Source organism: Bos indicus, chromosome 8 (assembly GCF_029378745.1).
Source record: "Bos indicus isolate NIAB-ARS_2022 breed Sahiwal x Tharparkar chromosome 8, NIAB-ARS_B.indTharparkar_mat_pri_1.0, whole genome shotgun sequence".
Classification (NCBI taxonomy): Eukaryota; Metazoa; Chordata; class Mammalia; order Artiodactyla; family Bovidae; genus Bos; species Bos indicus.
In genome coordinates, this window is record NC_091767.1 from 110,977,721 (window position 1) to 110,998,506 (window position 20,786).

Here is a 20,786-nt window from a genome sequence, read left to right on the forward strand (position 1 = left end):
CGCTGCCCCTCCTCCTTCTTGCCGAGACAGGGCTCAGGAGATGAGAGGGAACCTCGGAGCAGGGGTGGCTCCTCCTGTGGGCACTGTCAGTTATACAGAGGATGGTGGTTTACGGATTTGCAGTTGTCAGGGGCTCCCAGGAGCACACGTCTGGGAGCTGAGCTGTTCGTGTGGACCTAGGAGCACTGCTTGTTGCGTAAGACATGTCTCAACGTGTCACTTGACAGACGTGTCCTCCCTTTAAAGGTGTGCAGCACTTGGGGGGCGGCACGTGGCTCACAAACCTAGACAGCATATTAAAGCCAGAGAAATCACTTGGCCTGCAAAGGTCCGTCTAGTCAAGGCTGTGGTTTCTCCAGTGGTCATGTATGGATGTGGGAGTTGGACCATAAAGAAAGCTGAGTGCTGAAGAATTGATGCTTTTGAACTGTGGTGTTGGAGAAGACTCTTGAGAGTCCCTTGGACTGCAAGAAGATCAAACCAGTAAATCCTAAAGGAAATCAGTCCTAAATATTCATTGGAAGGACTGATGCTGAAGCTGAAACTCCAATACTTTGGCCACCTGATGTGAAGAGCTGACTCATTTGAAAAGACCCTGATGCTGGGAAAGATTGAGGGCAGGAGGAGAAGGGGATGACAGAGGATGGTTAGATGGCATCACCAACTCAATGGTCATGAGTTTGAGTAAACTCCAGGAGTTGGTGATGCACAGGGAGGCCTGGCGTGCTGCAGTCCATGGGGTCGCAGAGTCGGACACCACTGAGCGACTAAGCACAGCACAGTAAGGAGGTGAAGTTAACAGCAGAAACGCAGCCAAAGGCAGTGGGGATGCCCCACAGGTGGTGTCATTTGCTGATTTGCAGGAGGTTGGGAGCAGAGCCCGACCTCGGCCCTTAGACACGCCCGGGCCATGAGCATCACTGTTCCGGCCCCGCCCCTCGCGGGGGTGCGGTTGGGGGGCTGGGGGGGTGGCGGGTGCTGAGGGAGCTGCGGTGCCGTGCTTAGTTGCTCAGTCGTGTCTGACTCTGTGACCCCATGGACTGTAACCCGCCAGGCTCCTCCGTCCATAGGATTCTCCAGTCAAGAATACTGGAGTGGGTTGCCATGCCCTCTTCCAGAGGATCTTCCCAACCCAGGGATCGAACCCCGGTCTCCCGCATTGCGGGCGGATTCTTTACCATGTAAGCCACCAGGAAGTCCAAGAAGACTGGAGTGGGTAGCCTATCCCTTCTCCGGGGAATCTTCCTGACCCAAGAATCGAACTGGGGGCTCCTTCATTTTCAGGCGGGTTCTTCACCAGCTAAGCCACCAGGGAAGCCCTGCTGGGGCGGGGGTGGGGGGGGGGCACATCTCAGGAGGCTGAGCACAGGGGGTCTGCCTCCTCCCCCGGACACCCTGATGTTGCTTCTCCCAGGAGCTCAGGCCGAACAGGCTGGCAGGAGGGCATCTAGGTGACCCTGGAGCCTCGCCCTCTGGCCTCATTCTCTGGTCCTTACGGAGGGGACTTGGTGTAGCCGGGTTTGGGGGCTCGTTCCTCACACCACTCCCTGCCCAGCTCTGGTCTCCCAAAGCTGGGGGCTTTCGTGTCTGCCGAGGGGGCCGAGGACACACAACCTCGGAAGAGGGGCGCCGGGTGTCTAGCTGCTGGAGGGCCAGCGTGCAGGATGCGGTCCCCCTCCCCCCGCAAGGTTCTAGACTCCGGCTTCCTTCCAGGGTGAGAGGCCGGCCCATTGCTTTGCTCGGGGAGCCTGTCTCCCCGGGTCTGAGATGTCCGCGGCAGCCCTGGGGGCGGCGGGCCGGTTCCGGGAAGGCCCTTCCTGGCTGCGTCCTCACGCGGCGCGGGGCGGGAGCGGCAGCCCCGCCGGGTCCTCCTGAGACCACCGCCTGCGGTGGTGGAGCGGGGCCCGTGAGCCGGGACCCCGCAGACAGGAAGCTGACTCCGCAGGTGGACAAGGCGGCCGGACTGCTGGGCGGGGCGATCAGCGCTCCTGATTAGAGACCACGGGCAGCACCGCCCGGGCTTCATCACCAGCGATAGTGCTGTGGGTGCAGGTGTGGGGGGAGTGTGTGTGTGTGCATGCACGTGTGTGTGTGAGGGGGAAGTGTGTGTGCGCGCACGCGCAGTGCGTGCGCATGTGCAGTGTGTGCGCACGTGTATGTGTGTGTGTGTGTGAGGGGGAAGTGTGCGTGTGCGCGCATGTACAGTGTGTGCGGGGAAAGTGCGTGCGTGCATGCATGTGCAGTGTGCGCGTGCGTGTGCGCGCATGTGCAGTGTGCGCACGTGCGCGCGCGGGGGATGTGTGTGTGTGTGTGTGTGTGTGTGTGTGTGTGTGTGTGCCCGCGCCCGCGCTGCTGATGCAGATGCACAGGAAGTGCGCTGTCGCCCCGCGTTTCCAGGTGTTCTCCAGGCTCCGCCTTAGGAGGCCGTTTTCCCAAACATCCTCTTAGACGTCCAGGGGGTCGCAGAGTCGGCGGCAACTGAGCCACTGAACTGAACTGAGCTCTTAGATGCGGTGGCAACCGGGAGGAGGACACCCAGGTCACCCGGGGCCTCTGTGCCCCGTGGCCCCTACTGGAATGGGGCCTGCCTTTCTAACGAAGGAGGCCCCCTACTCAGCTCCCGTCCTTTGGTTTCCCCTCCTGGATTTTAATGAATGCCTTTTATTTTTCGGGCTTCAAATGCTTGTGTTTGATTTAAGCAGACAGTTCCAAGAAATCCCGGGGCCAGACAGAGTCTCATCTGAAGGACGCAGGAGCCCAGCAGAGGCGCATCAGTGCAGTCCGGGCAGCCTGCTGTCACACCCGTCTTGGGGCCTGCACCACCGTTAACTAATCCTGATGGCTGGCTGGTGAGGCGGGTCACTGAGGGGGGCCCACAGGGACACACGGGCAGAGGCACACCCTGGGGGTCCGCGGAGAGGAGAGGTCCCAGGGGGCGTCCAGGAGGACCCTGGAGTGGAACAAGCCTGTTTCCGCCCTCCCGAGTGCTGCCAGCAGGTGTTGGGGGCTGAGTGCCCAACACCGAAGCCTCCCGTCGTTGGAGCCTCGGAACCTGACCTTACTTGGAAATGGGGTCCTTGCAGGTGTGACTGCATACGGCCCTCAGGGAGGTCCTCCTGAGTGAGGGCGGCCCTGAACCCGGGCCCGGGGTCCTTACTGAAGAGGAGGCGGGGGGCAGAGGCCATGCGGGCACCTTGAGGGCCGGGCAGGGCTGTGACCAGAGCCCCCCAAGCCAGCATCACAGAGCCTGGGAGTGCACCGCCGGCCTAGACTGAGGCGCAGACTCGGGGCGTGTCCAGCCGCCCGTCTGTGGGTGTCTGCTGTGGCAGCGTCAGCAAGCTGAGCCCAGCCCGTCCCCCATTTCTCAGGCGAGACCCGAGGCTCCGACTGCTCAGCTCTGCACCCGAGCTCCTGCAGGTCCCCTGGTCCCCGGACGCCTCCACGCAAGTGACCCCAGTCACGTCCTTCCTCGAGAACCCCAAGTGGGAGGCTCCCAACATGGCGAGCCCACCCTGCTCACCAGCCACACGAGGCCGCCCGGCATGGCAGTCATTCAGGGACGCCCGTGCGGTTTCCTGGCCAGATCTGCTGTCCCTGGACAGGGCTGGGGGAGCCGTCCCCACGTCCTCCCAAAGTGAGTCCTCCCTGCTCCCTCACCTTCCTTGCCCAGCACCCGCCAAATACCCTGCTCTCTGGAGTAACTGGGGGTGGGTATGGGGGGAGTTCAACGTGGGGACGGTGCTGAAACCGCAGCAGGGTCCTGGGTGAGGAACCCTGAGGTCCAAGATGCTCTGTGATCAGTAACTGGAAGGGTTGGATCCATTTTCTAGGAGGGGGTCATGGACGGGGGAGGCTGGCATGCACTTTATCTGCTTTATTTATGCGTCTGTTGTGGGTAACAGACTTGCCTGAGGTTCAAGTAGGGCCACATTTTACATAATTCCCAATGCCTGAATTGGCCATCTCCTCTCACACGTGAGAGACCAGCTGAGAAGGCTTGGTCACCAGAAAGCTGGGCTGGATGCGGGCACGGGCTGGGGGTCCTTCCCGCCTGGCTCAGGCCTAGCCCTGGGGGCGGCCTGGGTCTGCCTGCTGGTGAGGAGGTGGGGGGGTGGGCGCCACCCTGACGTGTGCTGGGGATGGAGGGGGACGCGAGGAGCTCCCTGCCCTTACCTCCTCTGGAAGGACAGAGGCCCCCTACCTGGGGAGGGGAGGGGATGGCCTGCTCCACCCCTGCTGGGCATGAAGCCCTGCCTGTGAGCGGATGCCCCCTGGCCTCCCCGCCCCCCCCTACCGCAGCCTCTTTGCTTGATGCTCTCAGGACCTCTGGCCTCGCTGTCCATGCCAGGCCAAGGTGGCAGAGGGTATCCCTGTCCTTAAACAGCCCCTGGTGCCTGTGCTGCTGGGACAGTCACTCTGAGCCACGAGGCTCCTGCATGTGTTTTTCTCCAGTTCTGCAAATGTGTATCTATCTACAGACGACTTCCCTGGTGGTCCAGTGGTTAAGAATCTGCCCGCCGATGCAGGCAATGAGGCTTCAGTCTCTGCTCAGGGAAGATTCCACGTGCAGCAAGGCAGCTAAGCACGCGCGCCACGACTGAAAGCTGTGAGCCTGGAGCCCACGCTGGGCAAAAAAAAGGCCAGCACCACGAGAAGCCCCCGCAACCGCAACTAGAGTAAGACCACACGCGGCAAGGAAGACCCAGCACGGCCAAGAAACAAATTAAAAACAACAAAAAAACCCACGAAGAAAATCACGTGTATCTACAGTGTATTTGTTGCTGTTCAGTTGCTCAGTCCTGTCTGACTCTACGACCCCATGGACTGCAGCGCGCCAGGCCTCCCTGTCCATTACCAACTCCCGAAGCTTGCTCAAACTCCTGTCCATTGAGTTGGTGACGCCATCCAACCATCTCATCCTCTGTCGTCCCCTTCTCCTGCCCTCAATCTTTCCCAGCATCAGGGTCTTTTCCAATGACTCAGTTCTTCACATCAGGTGGCCTAAGTACTGGAGCTTCAGCTTCAGCATCAGTCCTTCCAGTGAATATTCAGGATTGAATTCTTTAGGATGGACTGGTTGGATCTCCTTGCAGTCCAAGGGACTCTCAAGAGTCTCCTCCAACACGACAGTTCAAAAGCATAAATTCTTTGATATCAGCTTTCCCTATAGTCCAACTCTCACATCCATACATGACTACTGGAAAAACCATAGCTTTGACTATAGGGACATTTTGTTGGCAAAGTAATGTCTCTGCTTTTTAACATGCTGTCTAGGGTGGTCATAGCTTTTCTTCTGAGGAGCAAGTGCCTTTTAATTTCATGGCTGTAGTCACCAACTGCAGGGATATTGGAGCCTCCCAAAATAAAATCTGTCACTGTTTCCACTGTTTCCCATCTGTTTGCCATGAAGTGATGGGACCAGATGCCATGATCTTAGTTTTCTGAATGTTGAGTTTTAAGCCAGCTTTTTCACTCTCCTTTCATCAAGAGGCTCTTTAGGTCCTCTTCACTTTCTGCCATAAGGGTGGTGTCATCTGCATATCTGAGTTTATTGATATTTCTCCCAGCAATTTTGATTCCAGCTTGTGCTTCATCCACCCTGGCATTTTACATGATGTACTCTGCATATAACTTAAATAAGCAGGGTGATGTACTCCTTTCCTAATTTGGAACCAGTCTGTTGTTCCATGTCCGGTTCTGACTATTGCTTCTTGATCTGCATAGAGATTTCTCAGGAGGCAGGTCAGGTGGTCTGGTATCCCTATCTCTTGAAGAATTTCCCACAGTTTGTTGTGATCCACACAAAGGCTTTAGTGTAGTCAATGAAGCAGATGTTTTTCTGGAACTCTCTTGTTGCTTTTTTGATGATCCAACAGATATTGGCAAATTGATCTCTGGTTCTTCTGCCTTTTCTAAATCCAGCTTGAACATCTGGGAGTTCTGGGTTTGCGTACTGTTGAAGCCTGGCTTGGAGAATTTTGAGCATTACTTTGCTAGTGTGTGAGATGAGTGCAATTGTGTGGTAGTTTGAGCATTCTTTGGCATTGCCTTTCTTTGAGATTGAAATGAAAACTGACCTTTTCCAGTCCTGTGGCCACTGCTGAGTTTTCCAAATTTGCTGGCATGTTGAGTGCAGCACTTTCACAGCATCATCTTTTAGGATTTGAAATAGCTCAACTGGAATTCCATCACCTCCACTAGCTTTGTTCATAGTGATGCTTTCTAAGGCCCACTTGACTTCACATTCCAGGATGTCTGGCTCTAGGTGAGTGATCACACCATCGTGATTATCTGGGTCGTGAAGATCTTTTTTATATAGTTCTTCTGTGTATTTTTGCCACCTCTTCTTAATATCTTCTGCTTCTGTTAGGTCCATACCATTTCTGTCCTTTATTGAGCCCATCTTTGCATGAAATGTTCCCTTGGTATCTCTAAGTTTCCTGAAGAGATTGCTAATCTTTCCCATTAGACTAGCAGTCAGCAATGTATCTATTTTGTTTTAAACGTGAATGGTATTTCAGGGCACACGCATTCTGACCTTGACACCTGGAGGCGTGGGCATGCCCACGCCCACACATGCTCGGGTCTCCCCCGTAACCGCTGTGTGCGCTGCTCAGCTATGGAGCACGGCACACTTTCACCACCTTCTTTAAATCACTGCCTATTTTTTAAAGGCAAAACATTTACCAGTTTTGGTGACTTTTCCTACTGCTTATAAAAATCACACACACACACATTATGTAGAAACATAAGCTCAGTTGTAAAAGGGAAAATAAAACTGCGTTTCAGCCCATCCTTCCTGTGACTGTAGTTTAACATCAAGTATCAGTTTTCAGCCTTTTCTATTAACATATGCTTCGTGTAAACATACCTTTGAGGACTTTTCCAGGTCATTAACTTTTTAAATGATATGGTCTTTCATGAATGCCTCTCAGGAATATGTGGTGATAAATGAAAACACTCTATTATAAAAACTTCTGAGTCAGTTGCCAGTTTATTTTCCAGAAACGCTCCATCATTTTTCTGCTCACACACGTGTGAGCGTGTGTTCCCACGAGGCTCCCTGACGGCTGCGGGGGGTGGGGTGGGGGGTGGGGAGTGCGGAGTGCGGCCCCCAGGGGTGTGGCTGTAGCAGCTCTAGTGGCAAGCCCCGCAGACAGCGCTGACCTGTCATGGCCTGGGGGCTGGAGGCCTGGGGCCGGGGCTGCAGGGTGGTCCCTGGGCCTCGCTCCTCGCTGGGTCCTCTCCTGTGCGCCCCTGGGCGCCCACCCTCGGGACTCCATCCCACCTGGACACCTCCTTGGAGGCCCATCTCTGCAGACGGCCATGCTGGGGTTTGGGGAGATTCCGGGGCAGCAGCTTTTGGGGTGCTTCCTGGGTGTGCAATGTGCAGTTGAGGCCTGGATCTGGGATCCGGGGGGCACAGGGTGTGGTCTCCCTTGGGCTGGGACCCTCCCCCCCGGCCCGGGAGGCAGGCCAACAGTACTTGATGCATTTGATTTAGAAACTTAAAGGAAAACAGAGTGTAAAGCAGGTAGATCCCAAGTGTTAGTCCAGAGGCTGCGGATGCTCTGGGTGGGGGTGGGGTTCCCCTCCCTGCCTGAGCCGGAGGCGCCCCTCATTGTCTCTGGAGGTGTAGGCCCGGTCCTTCTGGCGGCCTCTCCTGTCTCTCCTATTTACAGGGTAACTAATTTGTTTCCACGACTGTGTTGAGACCGTCTGCCCAGGAGATGCTGCATTTGTGTTTACCACAGAAATGACTAGAAATAGAGCTCGGCTCTGCTTTATGCAATATATGTTTATATCAGAATCTTAAGTGAACTCTGTTTTAAGATGTATTAGCAGAGCTGGGTAACTTCAAGAGCCCCTGCCAGAGTTCTTTAATCCAGGTGCGTTAGACACTTTAAAGGCAGGCATGACCATGTGAACGGACACTGACCCCAGAGCTGAGAACGGTGACCCCTGTCCTGGCCCCACTGCACACGCAGGCCCGTGTCCTCGCCCCCGCCCCCTGTGCTGGAAACGCGCAGGACGAAGAACGGATTCGCTCCCCTGGCACCAGACTCCTCCGAGGGGCTCAGCAGAGGCTGGAAAAGGCCCCGGGGAGCAGAGTGGAGCTGCAGCTCTGGGGCGGGGGGAGCGGGCCCTCTCCCCGCATCTACGAATCTCTAGAACGCTCCGGCTCAGGGCGAGAACCGTGTGTGTTACGGGTCCGCTCTCCCGTGAGGCTGCTGGGAGTGGCCCCGGGACGCCCCCGGCCCCGTGCGTGCGCGCCCCGCGTCTGCAGCCCGCCTGATGGAGGCGGCGGCGGGCAGACGCCGAGCGGGAGGCCCGGGGGCGTGCGCGGGGCGCTAGGCCAGCTTGAGGCAGTGCGTGTTGAAGCAGTCGCCCTCCGTGCTGGCCACGGCCTCCAGCAGGGCCTGCTTCTTCTGCAGGCTGCGGGACGACTCCAGCTCGTACATGGTGGTCAGGTTGAAGAGCACGCTCTCGTGCAGGTGCTGCCGCGGGTCCCGCTGGGCCATGGCCTCCAGCTGCCGCAGCGAGTCCTTGAGGCGGCCCAGGTACAGCAGGCACACGGCCGCGTTGTTGTTGGCCTGCGGGGCGGGGGCAGGGCTGGGTGGGGGTGTGCGGGCGGCCCAGGCCCCCCAGCCCTGGAGGGTGCCCGACCCCAGCGGACGCACCGCCTCTGCCCGGGGCGTCTTACCACTGCATTCGAGGGGTCCACCCTCAGGATCTCTGTGAAGAACCTGTGCGCTTCGGCGAAGTTATTCTGACCGAGGTGAAGGAAAGCTCTGCAAATAAGCGACACGGGAGGGATGATTCGGAAGTCGGGAGGCAGGCGGGTGTGTGGCGGGGACACTGAGGGGACAGCTCCAGGAAGCGGAACCTCGCGGGAGGGCGCGGGGAACGCAGTCCGTAGTAACGCCCTATCTTTGGGGGCAGACGGACCGTAACCAGACTAGTCGTGCTGCAGTTCGTAAGAGAGAGAAACATCAGGTCACTACGCTGTGTAACAGGAACGAATGGTGTTTCAGGTCAATGACACTCCAAACTAACTCACAGAGAAAGATTCAATTGTGGTCACCGGGGAAGGAGGGCAGGATTGGATGCAGGTGGTCCACAGGCACCCGGGGCGCAGCGTACAGCACCGGGAACAGCATCCACACCGCTGTGCGTTACCCTGAACGCCGAGAGAGTGCGCTCTGTCTCTCATTTTGTATGCGTATGGGGTGATGAGTGTTCGCTATTTTGTGGGCATCACTTCCCAATGTCCCAATGTATGGAAGTCAAGTCGTTATTGTTCTCACCTTAAACCTGCACCGTGCTGCAGTTACGGCTCAGCAAAGCTGGAGATCACAGAAAAGAAATACACACCTGTTCATCAAAACCATGGTTTTGCCCTGCAGTCCATCCAATTTCTGGGTTACTTTCTCTACGTCTTGAAAGTACTTTTCAGCTGCTTTTATGTCTCCAATCTGCTTTGACAAAATGAAGCAGTCAATTCAGGTGACGATGTTAGACCTGTACCCACACATACAGTTCCCCAATGTCAGGTGGGGACGTGTCAGGCGGGGTGAAACTTAGGTGACCACTTACTAACTGTCATTTTTCATTAAAAAACAAAACGCAAAAGCCATTCAGGACAGAGCAGGATGTCAACATCTGTCCACATGTCAGAAACTGAGTGATTAAGTTGTATATAAAAAGGCAATTAAAAAGGCAAATAATAAAAAGTACTGTGATATATCTAGTAAGCAAATAAACAAACCCAAACTAGTTATCTGAAGAAAAAACATGAGATAATAAATGGAAGAACTAGTCAAGGAAAAGAAAGCGTAAGTGGAGCAGAATTATAGACGAGAGGGGAGAAGCGCCCTTGGGTAACAGAGACTGAAGCGATTATGGAAGAGGACGACTTTGCAGGACTCCAAGCAAATGCACGTGGACACACGGAGCAGACATGTGATCTGTATTTTGGCACTCTAAACTGCCAAAATTGATCCCAGAAACAGAGAAGAAACCTCTCCCACACATGGAACACTAAAGCTGTTGATAAATTGTCCCACAAGCCCCAGGAGTGTGGCTCAGGCCTTTGAGTCAATTCTTCATATCTTCCAGCAACAGATAATTCTAGAATTATCTGAGGACAGAGAGAGAAAAAGCAAGCCACTTCTATGAAGACAGAAAACAGATACCAAGTGCTCCTGAGAATAGTGGGCGCACACGCACACGCACGCACACGCACGTGTACGCATGCACACACGCACGCACATGTATGCACACACATGCACGTGTACACATGTGCACACACACACGCACGCACAAGCCCCAGGAGTGTGGCTCAGGCCTTTGAGTCAATTCTTCATATCTTCCAGCAACAGATAATTCTAGAATTATCTGAGGACAGAGAGAGAAAAAGCAAGCCACTTCTATGAAGACAGAAAACAGATACCAAGTGCTCCTGAGAATAGTGGGCGCACACGCACACGCACGCACACGTGTACGCATGCACACGTGTACGCATGCACACGCACACACAAACCTAGACCAGCCTCAGCTGCAAAGAGCTAGGGCCCTCCCTCGGAGCGCAGGGTTTTGGCGGCTGCGCCCTGAGTGTTTTGGTGGTGGAAACTGAAGACGCTCCCACACCTGCTTCTCCCCTCCTTCCCAGGGAGGAGGGTGCCAGGGGCCCTGGGGGGTCTGGGGCAGGAGAGGAGCCCACGGTGGCCGGCTCCTCGCATCAACACGTTTCTACAGCAACAGGGCAAGGCCTCAGCCACCCGTCTGTGCACTGCCTGACGGAAATCTACGTACACTGACGTGTAGCGACTGGCCTCCCCATCACCTCGAAGCTGGAGGCTTGATACTCAGTACAGTCAAACCAGGACCAAAAAAGAAACTGCCTTCTGACAGCAACAGACGTCTGACTTGACCCCTTCCTCGCTTTCTCAGACCCACAGGACGCGCTGAGGTGCAGCCCCCGACCCCCACCCCTCGCACCTGCAAGAAGATGCGGCCGATGCAGCTCAGCACCTGGGGCTCCTGCTCTGGGTGGAACTGGACGACCGCGCGGTACGCATCCACGGCCAGCACGTAGTCCTGCAGGAACACTCGAGAGTCAGGAGATCCCGCTCCGCGCGCACGGCACCCACAGACCTCATGAGCAGGGGACACGGCACCCGCCAGGAGCGGGGCAGATGGCCCAGCGGGCCGGGCTCTGGGGTCTGGGCGTGGCCGTGGTCCCCAGAGCCCTCCTCTCCCGGGGGTCTGGCTGTGCGCTTGGCCTGGGGGTCTTGCTCCCTCCTTCTGCTGAGCAGCAACTAGCATTTCACCCGGACCAACTTTTTCCTGCTTGTCAGCCCTCGGGGCCCGAGCTTGGATGGCAGGTGGCCCGTCCCGTCTGCGGACACCGTCTGGGGCTCGTGATAACAGCTTGCTATCTCTTGATGGGCGCAGGCGCAGACCACAGGCTTCCACGGCAGTTTTCTCCTGAGCCTCTGTCAGACCCCTCAAGGTACTTCTCTTTCTTTACTCGCCTCCATCTTCATGCAGACCAGGACTGGAGTCACTAGTTTGCTAACTGGGGCGTTAGGTGACCGGGGACGTTCCACAGGAAAACCAGAAGCAGACCCGCCAGCCCAGCACCTTTGAGTGAAGCTCATCCAAGTGAACTGGGCCCCCGGTGCTTGCGGGGAGCCGGCCACACCCGCTGACGTGCCCTACGCACGTAAGTGCCCGTGTCCACGAGAGCGTGCAGTGGGCGAGGGCCCTCTCCTGGGGGTGCCGTGGCCCCGGGCCTCTCAGACCTGGACGGGGGCCCCGGGGCGGCTGCAGCACTGGGCTCAGGCGTGCTCCCAGGAGCCCGGCTGCCCGTGACCTGGAGCCCGGCCCAGAGCTGCTGTTGGCCGGAGGCTGTTCCCGGAGACGGTCCTCTGCTGGGTGAGGACTCGCCGCCCTTTCAGGGACTTCAGCTGCACTGAGCTCTCCAGGGAGAGCACCATCTACTCTGGTCGGGCAGCCGCGGCCTGATGGTGCCCTGAGTGGCCAGGGCGCAGGGCTGGGCATGGCAAGGTGACCCGTCAAGGGGCTGGGGGACATCCAGGCTGTGACTCAGGCCACTCTGCCTGACAGCATTCCAGGCGGACGTTCAGGGCTGAGGCATACGGACAGACAGCTCATCATCGAAAAGGTAAGCGACCGTCAGGTCACCCGGCAGAACTGATGCCAGAGCCCACTGCCCACCACCCGCGAGGCTGGCTCGGCACCATGGCCTCACGCTGCTGTCCAAACGGGCTTGCCCGAGATGGCAGCCAGACACACAAGTGTGCCGAGGCTGTGACAGCAAGATGCTTCACTCCTTTTTAACTCAAGAATACTAAAGAATCATCTAAAATTTCACATTAACCCTCATTTGTAGTACAGGCACTCCTGAAGCACCGTGTCGGTTCTGTGCTGGGTTCAGAGAGCGCGGATGGCAGGCGGAGTCAGGGCGAGGGGACCCCCTTGGTGAGCACGGGGCCAGGACCCCGAGAGGCATGGAGCGCGAGGACTTCAGGAGCCCCATTCAGACCCGCTGCAGCACCGAGTGTCAGCGCTGCACTCTGCGGACGTTCCACTTAGTAGAAACTGAAGCACGTGGACCCCAGGCGTGCCCCTGGCCCCTCTGCTTGCATGCCGCACAGGGGCTCTTCCCCTCGAGCGCCCAGGGCCCCCGCCTCCGGGAAACGGTACCTTCATGAGCAGCAGGCAGTTGGCCATGGAGCAGGTCACGCGGCCCAGGCGGGACCGCCACAGCTGCACGGAGGCTGCAAAAGAGGAGGGGTGAGCGCCCAGGCACGTGGCCAGCAGCCCAGCCACAGACGGATGCAGCCCCCACGTCTGTGGCCCTGCCCTGGCCATGGCTTCCTGTGCAGCTTGGCGCATTCCTCGGGCTGTGCTCTCGACGGCCGCCCAGCTTCAGGGGGACAGAGCCTGACTCGACCAGAAGATGAGCCCGTCGTGTAGCAGGGCCACCCCGGCGGGTTGTGGATGGGCGGGGCTCCCCGCTGTAGGGCTGTGGACAGTCACACAGGGGCGTCAGCACCGCAGCCCTGATGACAGCGGCCTGCCTGCCCAAGGCCTGGGTGTCCTACCCGCTTACGTGGAAGCATCGGTTCCTAACCCAGCTGCCTCGCCAGGCTCCGAGGGCTGGCGGGGGAGGAGATGTGGGGTGGGAGGATGGAGAGGCCGGGGCAGAACAGGCCCGGGGAGGACCCTCCTCCTGCTGCCAGGACCAAGGGGCAACTCTGAGGTAAGAACCTCCTAGAAAGGATGCTCGTTCTGGGAGGAAAGCAGCGAGGAGATGTGCGTGGGAGAGGCGAGACGGACAGAGGCTGAGGCCCGGAGCAGGCCTGGGCCGGCCCGGGGACACGTGCGGCACTGACCTTGCCTGTTCTCCTGCGCGATGCTGCTCGTGGTCCCGTCCTCCGCCAGGCCCTGCTCCAGGTTGGCCAGGATCTGCGGGACACGCAAGGACAACAGGAGTGAGTCTGCTTTTGGACGCTCTGCTGAGACGCTCCAGGAGCAGCAGGTTTCTCTGCTGAGGGTCTCCGGGGGACACGAATCGAGTGTCGCCGCTCGGGATGCACGGGGCGGACGGCAGACAGAGTGGTGACCCTCTGGCTTGAGGGTCAGGGTTGACAACACCCGCAGAGCGCCCAGGGAGCCCAGACATGCGGAGCGCGCGCCCGCTCTGTCTGGGAAGCTTCGGGTATGGGACACAAGAGGACAATTATTCACTTCTGTGAAAACATCAGTCTCGCTCCTCCAGGACCCCCGAGGCGTGCGGCCCTTTACTCATCTATCACTTAAGCTCCGAGCATCTGTCACTTTACACCGGTTTTACTGTTTGGCTAACGTCCTTGAATCACTTCTTTTGTGACTGTTTCCCTGAAAGAAAGGAAGTTGCTGCCCTGGTGATCTGGGCAAAGGACAGATTCTCATGGAGGGCAGAATGAGGAGAACAAAACTGTTAACAGTGAACACTGTCTGCTGGAGAGAAAAATAAAGACGTGTCAACAGGCGTCTGGTGGAGAGCTCCCGGTTCTGTGACGACGGGCTTCAGGCACGTGCTTTGCGGAGACGCCCTCGCTCCGTGGCTCCCCCTGCCGTCAGCGATGCCCTCCGAGGCTCACCCCAGAGGCGAAGCTCACCGCCAGCAAAGCATCTGCTCCAGACTCTCCCTGGCCTTGTCCCTGTGCCCGGGAAGGGCCACTGGACCTCCTCGCCCTCAAGGGTCTGCGCTTCACACCAGGAGGAGGACAACCTGCCATGAACACAAAGGCCTGTCCTACCATGACTGCTCAGGACACACCTGCGTTTTACAAGTGTAACAGCTGCAAAGATGAGCTAGTTGGTCCAAACAAGGCCACATTTTCCAGCTACTTATCAGCCGTCTCCTGACCGGGAACAGAAGTCTTGATGGGCCACTGATTGGGGACAGTGACAAAGTGAGGGCTGGAGGCGCCGAGGAAGGGGAGCGGGGTCCTGGCTCTCCCAGCCCAAGGGCCGTGCAGGCTCCCGCGGGCCCTCCAGGAGCACTAATGGTGCGGGTCGGAGGCTGTGAGCCTCTGCCTCCCAGAACCACCCAGGTGGGCTGCACCCAGCGTGCCCAGCCTGGGAGGTGCTCGGGGGGCAGGTCAGCCCCACCCTGGCTCCAGGCCAGAGCACACAGTTCCCGAAGCAGCTGCAGTACTGAAGTAACAGTGGCTCTGAAAAGTGAAGATGCTGCCTCGAGGTGAGGAGGGAGGACTCAGGAGAAAGTGTGGGTCTGGGAGACGGTCCTCCACCCTGCGGGCGGGGCTGGCGTGACCAGAGCTGAGAGGCTGCGCGGAACTGACCGCCTTGCCCCCGCCCAGGGTACAGCTTGTCCTGGGCTGGTCCTGGGCGGGGCAGGCGCCCTCAGCACCATGGACAGCAGCGGAGGGAAGCCCAGGGCCCAGGAGGCAGGCGCTTGGCGGTTCTGTCCAGGAGAAAACTGTCGGCCTCTCCCGGGCTGCAGGCGGGGACGGGTGGGGACGGTCTAAGGACCGGGTTTATGTACGAAGTGTCCAGTCCTCAGACCCCTGGGCGCCAGCCCTGATGACTCACTAATGACCCACCGAGTCCACAGAGGGGCTTAGATTCCCCTGGAGCATCCTGGGACCTTCCCAGCCCTACCAGTCTCTTCCAGACTTCTGGAAAAGAGGCTTTTCAAAGTGAGAAGAGGCTTCTTGGAGCTTCCCCAGGCCACTGAAGGAGCATTAAGCACTCCCAGGAGCCAAGCGCTGGTCCGCATCCATCATCTGACCCCATGGCAGCCTGGAGGAGGCCGGAGACATTCCTCCTCCCGACACGAGCCGCTCAAGGCTTCCAAGGGCCAGTCATCCTGCTAGGAAGAGTCTGCTTGGCTCCAAAGTCCCTCCAACCACGGTCTGTGGACACGCCCGGTGTCTGTTATACTTTGAAACAATATTCTTCCCAGTCAGCTCAGAGTGAGAAACTTCAATGACAAGGTAAACCAGCCCTCACTTCCTGCTGGGAACCCAGAGGACCACCCAGGAGCTCCAGAAGCGTCCACCAAGAGCAACTGGGGACCTGAGGAGTTCAGCAGGTACAAATAACCCCATTTTGCGAATCTGTCAAACGTCGCTGCTCCTAACTGCTCAGTCACAGCTCTGAAAGCCCCTGCCTTCCAAGAGCACTGCACCTGGGCGAGCCGGCAGGGGGCGGGAAGGGGGCTGAAGCTGGGGAGACCCCGAGACAGACGTCTCCGCCCCAGCGCCCAGGGGAGCAGTCTGATCCACTGGCGCCACTACGCCTGCCACATAACGGCTGCTTTAGAACCAAGGACAACCTGGGAAGCGCTGCTGAACCTCAGCTGCCTTCGGAGCCAGAATTACGAGTGACAGCTGTCGTCATGACGGAGTCGTCATGAGTGTAATCTGCTTTCATTCTGCAACATTTCCAGCCATTATCTCCTTAAATCTGGCTCCAGCACCTGTGAGACATGGAACAGGTGCTCGGAGCCTCCACAGGATGTAAGAGTGGTCGGGAGCCCGGGCACACGTTCACAGCTGTGATTTTATACAAGAGGAAACGTTTCTGCTTTTCATTTACTGACAGCACCAGGAAGAAGGGTTTTAGGCCTCGAGCTTTGCCAAAACCCACCCACCATCCCCCAGAGCAGCTTCAGCAAGAAGAGCAAGGAGCATAGCCACAAGGAGCTAGGCGACCTGCCTTCCCAGAGGGGGCGCGGAGATGGGGTGGGGACAGGGCGCTGTGAGGGTGGCAGCGGGCTGAGCGCTCCACCAGGCGGGGAAGGGGTGGCCCAGCGGACGGGGCTTACCTTGCTGCACACGGCCTTCACCCTGTGGAGCCGGTCCAGGGACTCCTGGGGGTTCCCCAGGTACTGCTGAAGCTCCGCGTGCAGGATCCGCATGGAAAAGGGGACCATGGAGCCTGGAAGCAGAGCCAAGGCGGAGTCAGTCTGTCTGCCGCACCAAGCACAGCCGGGAACCCGCAGGTGCTCCCGAAGCAGGGAGGATGGCGCTTCATTCCTGGCGGAGTGCACAGTGATGCCAGTTCTCAAACGGGTCCCGGCTCTCTCGATGAAGCGCGTGTCGCAGACGACGACCGCAGGAGGCTGGCCGCCACCCCCTGCCCACAGCTATGCCCCAAACTCGTGGAGGCTCTCACAGAGTGAGAAAAATGGTAGAGGCCACCACCTGCTCCAGAACAGGGTGCTCGTGGACCCTCTGTGAATAGGCCAGTATCTATTTAAGAAATTAAATCAATAAGTAATAACTTTCTAAAACAGAAGGCACCAGGCGCAGACGGTGGCACTGGTGAGTTCTACAGAACACTGAGGAAGAAGAGGTACCAATTCTCCACAGTTTCTTCCGGAAAATAGAAGTGGAGGGGATGCTTCCTAATTTACTCTATGAGGCCAGCGTTACCCGTGTATCAAAACCAGACACCATCACAAGAAACAAAAACTACACATCAACACGGCTGATGAACAGATACAAAAATCCTCGGCAAAATTAGCAAGCCAAATCCAATTAAATCGAATCTACCAAAAAATTAGTAAGTCAAATCTAACGGTGTATAAGAGAAATTATCCACCATGACCAGGTGTGCAAGGCTGGTTCAGCGTTCAAATATCTATGTAACTCATCATGCCAAACAAGCTGAACGAGAAAAATCACACAATAAACCCAAAGGAACAGAAAAGCATTTGACCCGACGATGGGGTCGCACAGAGTCGGACACGACTGAAGCGACTTAGCAGCAGCAGCAGCAGCAACATCCATTCATGATGAAAATTCACAGCAAATGAAGAGTGGAGGAAAATGTCCCCAGTTTGATAAAGAACGTCTAGGAAAACCTACAGCTAATGAACGGTGAGAAACTACATGCTTTTCCTCTACGCGCCCGAGTAACGCAGGGATGTCCCCTTTTCACTGCTCGTACTGAACGTGGCACCGGAAGTCCTCACTAACGCAGACAGAACAGGGAAGCCAAGAGATCGTGCCCGCACGATGTCTGCTCTGGGCCCTCATGCCGTCGTCTCTCCATGCAGCGTCTTCCGTGGACTCGAGCCCCACCAGAGCACCTGCCCGAGACTCCCGCAGCCCCAGGAGGTGGACAGCGGTGGCCCTCCATGTGCCCCCATGACTTACGTGTGGAGTTGGGACTCTACTCAGACAAGAGTAGAAAAGGTAGGCGAGGGAGAGCCAGCACTGGTGTCCCATAAACACGTCACCCTTTGCCCGTTACTTTCCTGGGGGGCCCCGAGACAGCGGGCTCAGTTGGGAGTCGGCTTCCCCCTTCCTGGGGGCCCCGAGACAGTGGGCTCAGTTGGGAGTCGGCTTCCCCCTTCCTGGGGGCCCCGAGACAGCGGGCTCAGGTGGGAAGCGGCTTCCCCCTTCCTGGGGGCCCCGAGACAGCCGGGCTCAGGTGGGAGTCGGCTTCCCCCTTCCTGGGGGCCCCGAGACAGCCGGGCTCAGGTGGGAGCCGGCTTCCCCCTTCCTGGGGGCCCCAAGACAGCCGGGCTCAGGTGGGAGGCGGCTTCCCCCTTCTCTCTTGGCACCTCTGGGCTGGTGCAGCTTCCACATCTCAAAGGACAGAACCCACGAGGGAAGCACACACAACCTCATGACACACAGAGAAAAAGGCCCCTCCCTAGAGAAAAACACGGCTTGGAGCCAGGAAAAGAAAAGGGGCGGCAGGAGAAACGCCGTCTGCTGCGTCCAGCCTGAACAGCGCAGCGGGAGAGCCACCCCCTGGCAGGCTTTGATGCCAACACGAATGCAGGCGCTGGACGCACAGACGACGGGACGTGGCCGCTGGCCCCAAGCGAACCCTGCAGGCCCATCAACAAAACAGCAGACGCTGCTTTGACATAAGTCAGGCCTTTCCTACTTTAAAGAAATACAAACAAAAGTACCTTTAAACTGGCTCTCTCAGTCTGGCAAACCCGGCCTCGCTGCGTGTGAAGAGCCACCGGGAATCGGTGAAACCCTTCAGGCCAGTGGAGCCCAGCAACACGACCCGTGTGGCGCCGTGCCAGTCAGGGGCCCGTCTCCCCGGCAGGGATCACGTGCCTTGAAACAGAGCATGTGTCAGAATCTGGAAGGAGACCGACTTGCCAGAAGGTCCCGTGTGTGGTCATGACCCGCCGACTTCTAGGTCGTCATAAACACTGTAGGAGCGCTTCCAGGAATCATTTAGGAAGCACTAAGAGCAACTGCTCCTACGCCATTCACGCTCTGGAGTCCCCGCAGGACTGCAGGCCCGCTCGGCCGCCAGCGCCACAGCAGGTGCCCGAGGAATCACAGCCACCGGGCAGCGGGCCTGGAAGGCGAAGCGAGAGGAGGGACGCCAGCCTGACCCCAGCGGCCTGCCTCCCTCAGCAGGCCAAGACTTCCCGGCGTGGATGGGCTGGGCCTCCGGCCACCCACTGGCCCCATGTGCTGGGCAGGCGGCGCCTTCCCTCCAGCGCTCCGGCTACCAGCGCGGGACAGGGAGCTGGACACAGCCAGGCTGCTCTGAGGCCCGAGGGGCAGATGCGACGGCATGGTGCCTGCCGGACGCCCAGCAGAGCACAGACTCCGTGGTCAGCAGGCCCAGCTCACCCTCGCAAAGCTGGGCAGGGCCTCTCGCTGTCCAGGTGGCAGGGCCCGCTGCCTGACCACTGCTCTGGGCTCACTTCCCTGGACCCTCCCTGGTCTCCCTGCCCCCTGGCACCCCAGCTTTCTGTGCTCCGACGTGGGGCACAGGTCAGGGACGTCTGTGCCAGGCTGATGGCACAGCATGTCTCACCCATACCGATGCTGGAAACAAAGAGGCAGCCCGAGCAAGTCCTAGATAACTCACTGCTAAGGGGTCATTCAGTGCCGCCCCCAAGCCCCACGGCAGACGGGGAGTTCCGGACGGCCAGGCGCCCAGCAGCGTCTCGAGCGCTGTATCTGAAGCAGGCCGAGGGCACACACACGTCTCCCCGTTTCCTGCGTCTGGAGGAGGGCAGAGGCAGCTTCGCCCTGCTGTACTGATGGAGATGGAGGCCGACCGAAGAGGCCGTGTCTCTGACCACCTGTTCCAGGAAAAGACTGCAGACGCCTGAGTTCGCAGAAAGGGTGAGCTGCGTGAAAGGTGGCAGGACCCCGGACCAGCCTCCTCGGACTGAGGAAGACACACCTGACTTGCCCAACTCAGAAGAGTGGGCAGAGGGAGGTGAGCCGCAAACCAGGCCCGCACAGAGGACGTTCACTCCGGGGGCGGTTCAGTCGCCTCATGGGGAACGAACGGGGACACCTGGAATGTGCCGAGTGGTTAATTTGCGGCCACCGCGTGAGCTCACCTGCTCACCAGTGTCTGCATCCAGCCTGGGAACTAGACATGTGCGTTGTGTGATTCTGGAGGGAGAGCAGGCAGGGCCTAGAGAGCAGCGGCAGTGCATCCTTGCGGACGCGGGCGGAAGGGGGCTGATGGGGGCCTCGGGGCCGTCAGAGCCGGGTGTGGGGACACGCGGGCCCAGGGGAGGCGCAAGCTGTCTGCTCCCGGCCCCCAGCCGGGGCTTGTACACACCGCGGCCGAGCACTGCGCAGACGTGAGCAGCCTCTGACCCAACCTGTAGGCCCCGAGGTACAGGGCCACATCCGCAGCGAGGAGGAGCGGCGATCCAGGGGGAGGACGCGGACCAGGGCAGCGCAGGGAGAGGGCCAGAGGAAGGGCTCCCCAGGCCCCGGCCCAGCCCGCTCAGGCCTGGCTCTGTTCAGTGACCGTCATCACTGTTTCATGAGAACAAGGAGAGACTCCGAACAACCAATTAAAAGGCAGCCTGAGTGTGTGGAAACCATAATCCCCTGCAAGGAACTCCATGAAATTGCTGCAAGTATCAGAGAAATACAGAAGACCACAAGAGTCTTCCTTTCTTGGATGAAAATGAAAAAGGGAAATTTCATGATATTAGCTCGTGATTCATTATGACTTGTTTTGAATACTCTGAATGGGTAAAAGCTATGCCCAATATTTAAATAAAACATATTAAAGCTCATTCATAAAAGTTATTTGTTTATATCGTTACAGCTTCTTTTTTACAGCAGTTTAATGACCTGCTTTGCTTACGTATTGCAAGCTAAAAATGAAACGAATGAATCAAAACATCACATTTATGCTTGTTATACCACAAAATGGAAAGAAAAATTGGTAAACACTGAGCATACCATTATGGAGGAATGTTAGCACGCTTTAGCTAAAATATA

The 20,786-nt window shown here is 57.9% G+C and overlaps 1 protein-coding gene across 2 annotated transcripts in view; it reads right to left on the reverse strand.

The window, feature by feature from the left end:
* Positions 1 to 6,975: 6,975 nt before the first annotated feature.
* Positions 6,976 to 20,786, reverse strand: part of TRAPPC12 (trafficking protein particle complex subunit 12) — a 36,549-nt gene continuing 22,738 nt past the window's right edge. For both annotated transcript variants that reach the window (XM_019966862.2, XM_070795417.1), the window contains 7 exons: positions 16,367 to 16,479; positions 13,425 to 13,497; positions 12,733 to 12,806; positions 11,002 to 11,100; positions 9,376 to 9,476; positions 8,705 to 8,792; positions 6,976 to 8,594 (listed from right to left, as the gene is read on the reverse strand). In XM_019966862.2, the coding sequence (XP_019822421.2) occupies positions 8,352 to 8,594; positions 8,705 to 8,792; positions 9,376 to 9,476; positions 11,002 to 11,100; positions 12,733 to 12,806; positions 13,425 to 13,497; positions 16,367 to 16,479 (791 nt within the window). In that variant the 3' untranslated portion in view covers positions 6,976 to 8,351. The remainder of the gene's footprint in view (positions 8,595 to 8,704; positions 8,793 to 9,375; positions 9,477 to 11,001; positions 11,101 to 12,732; positions 12,807 to 13,424; positions 13,498 to 16,366; positions 16,480 to 20,786) is intronic.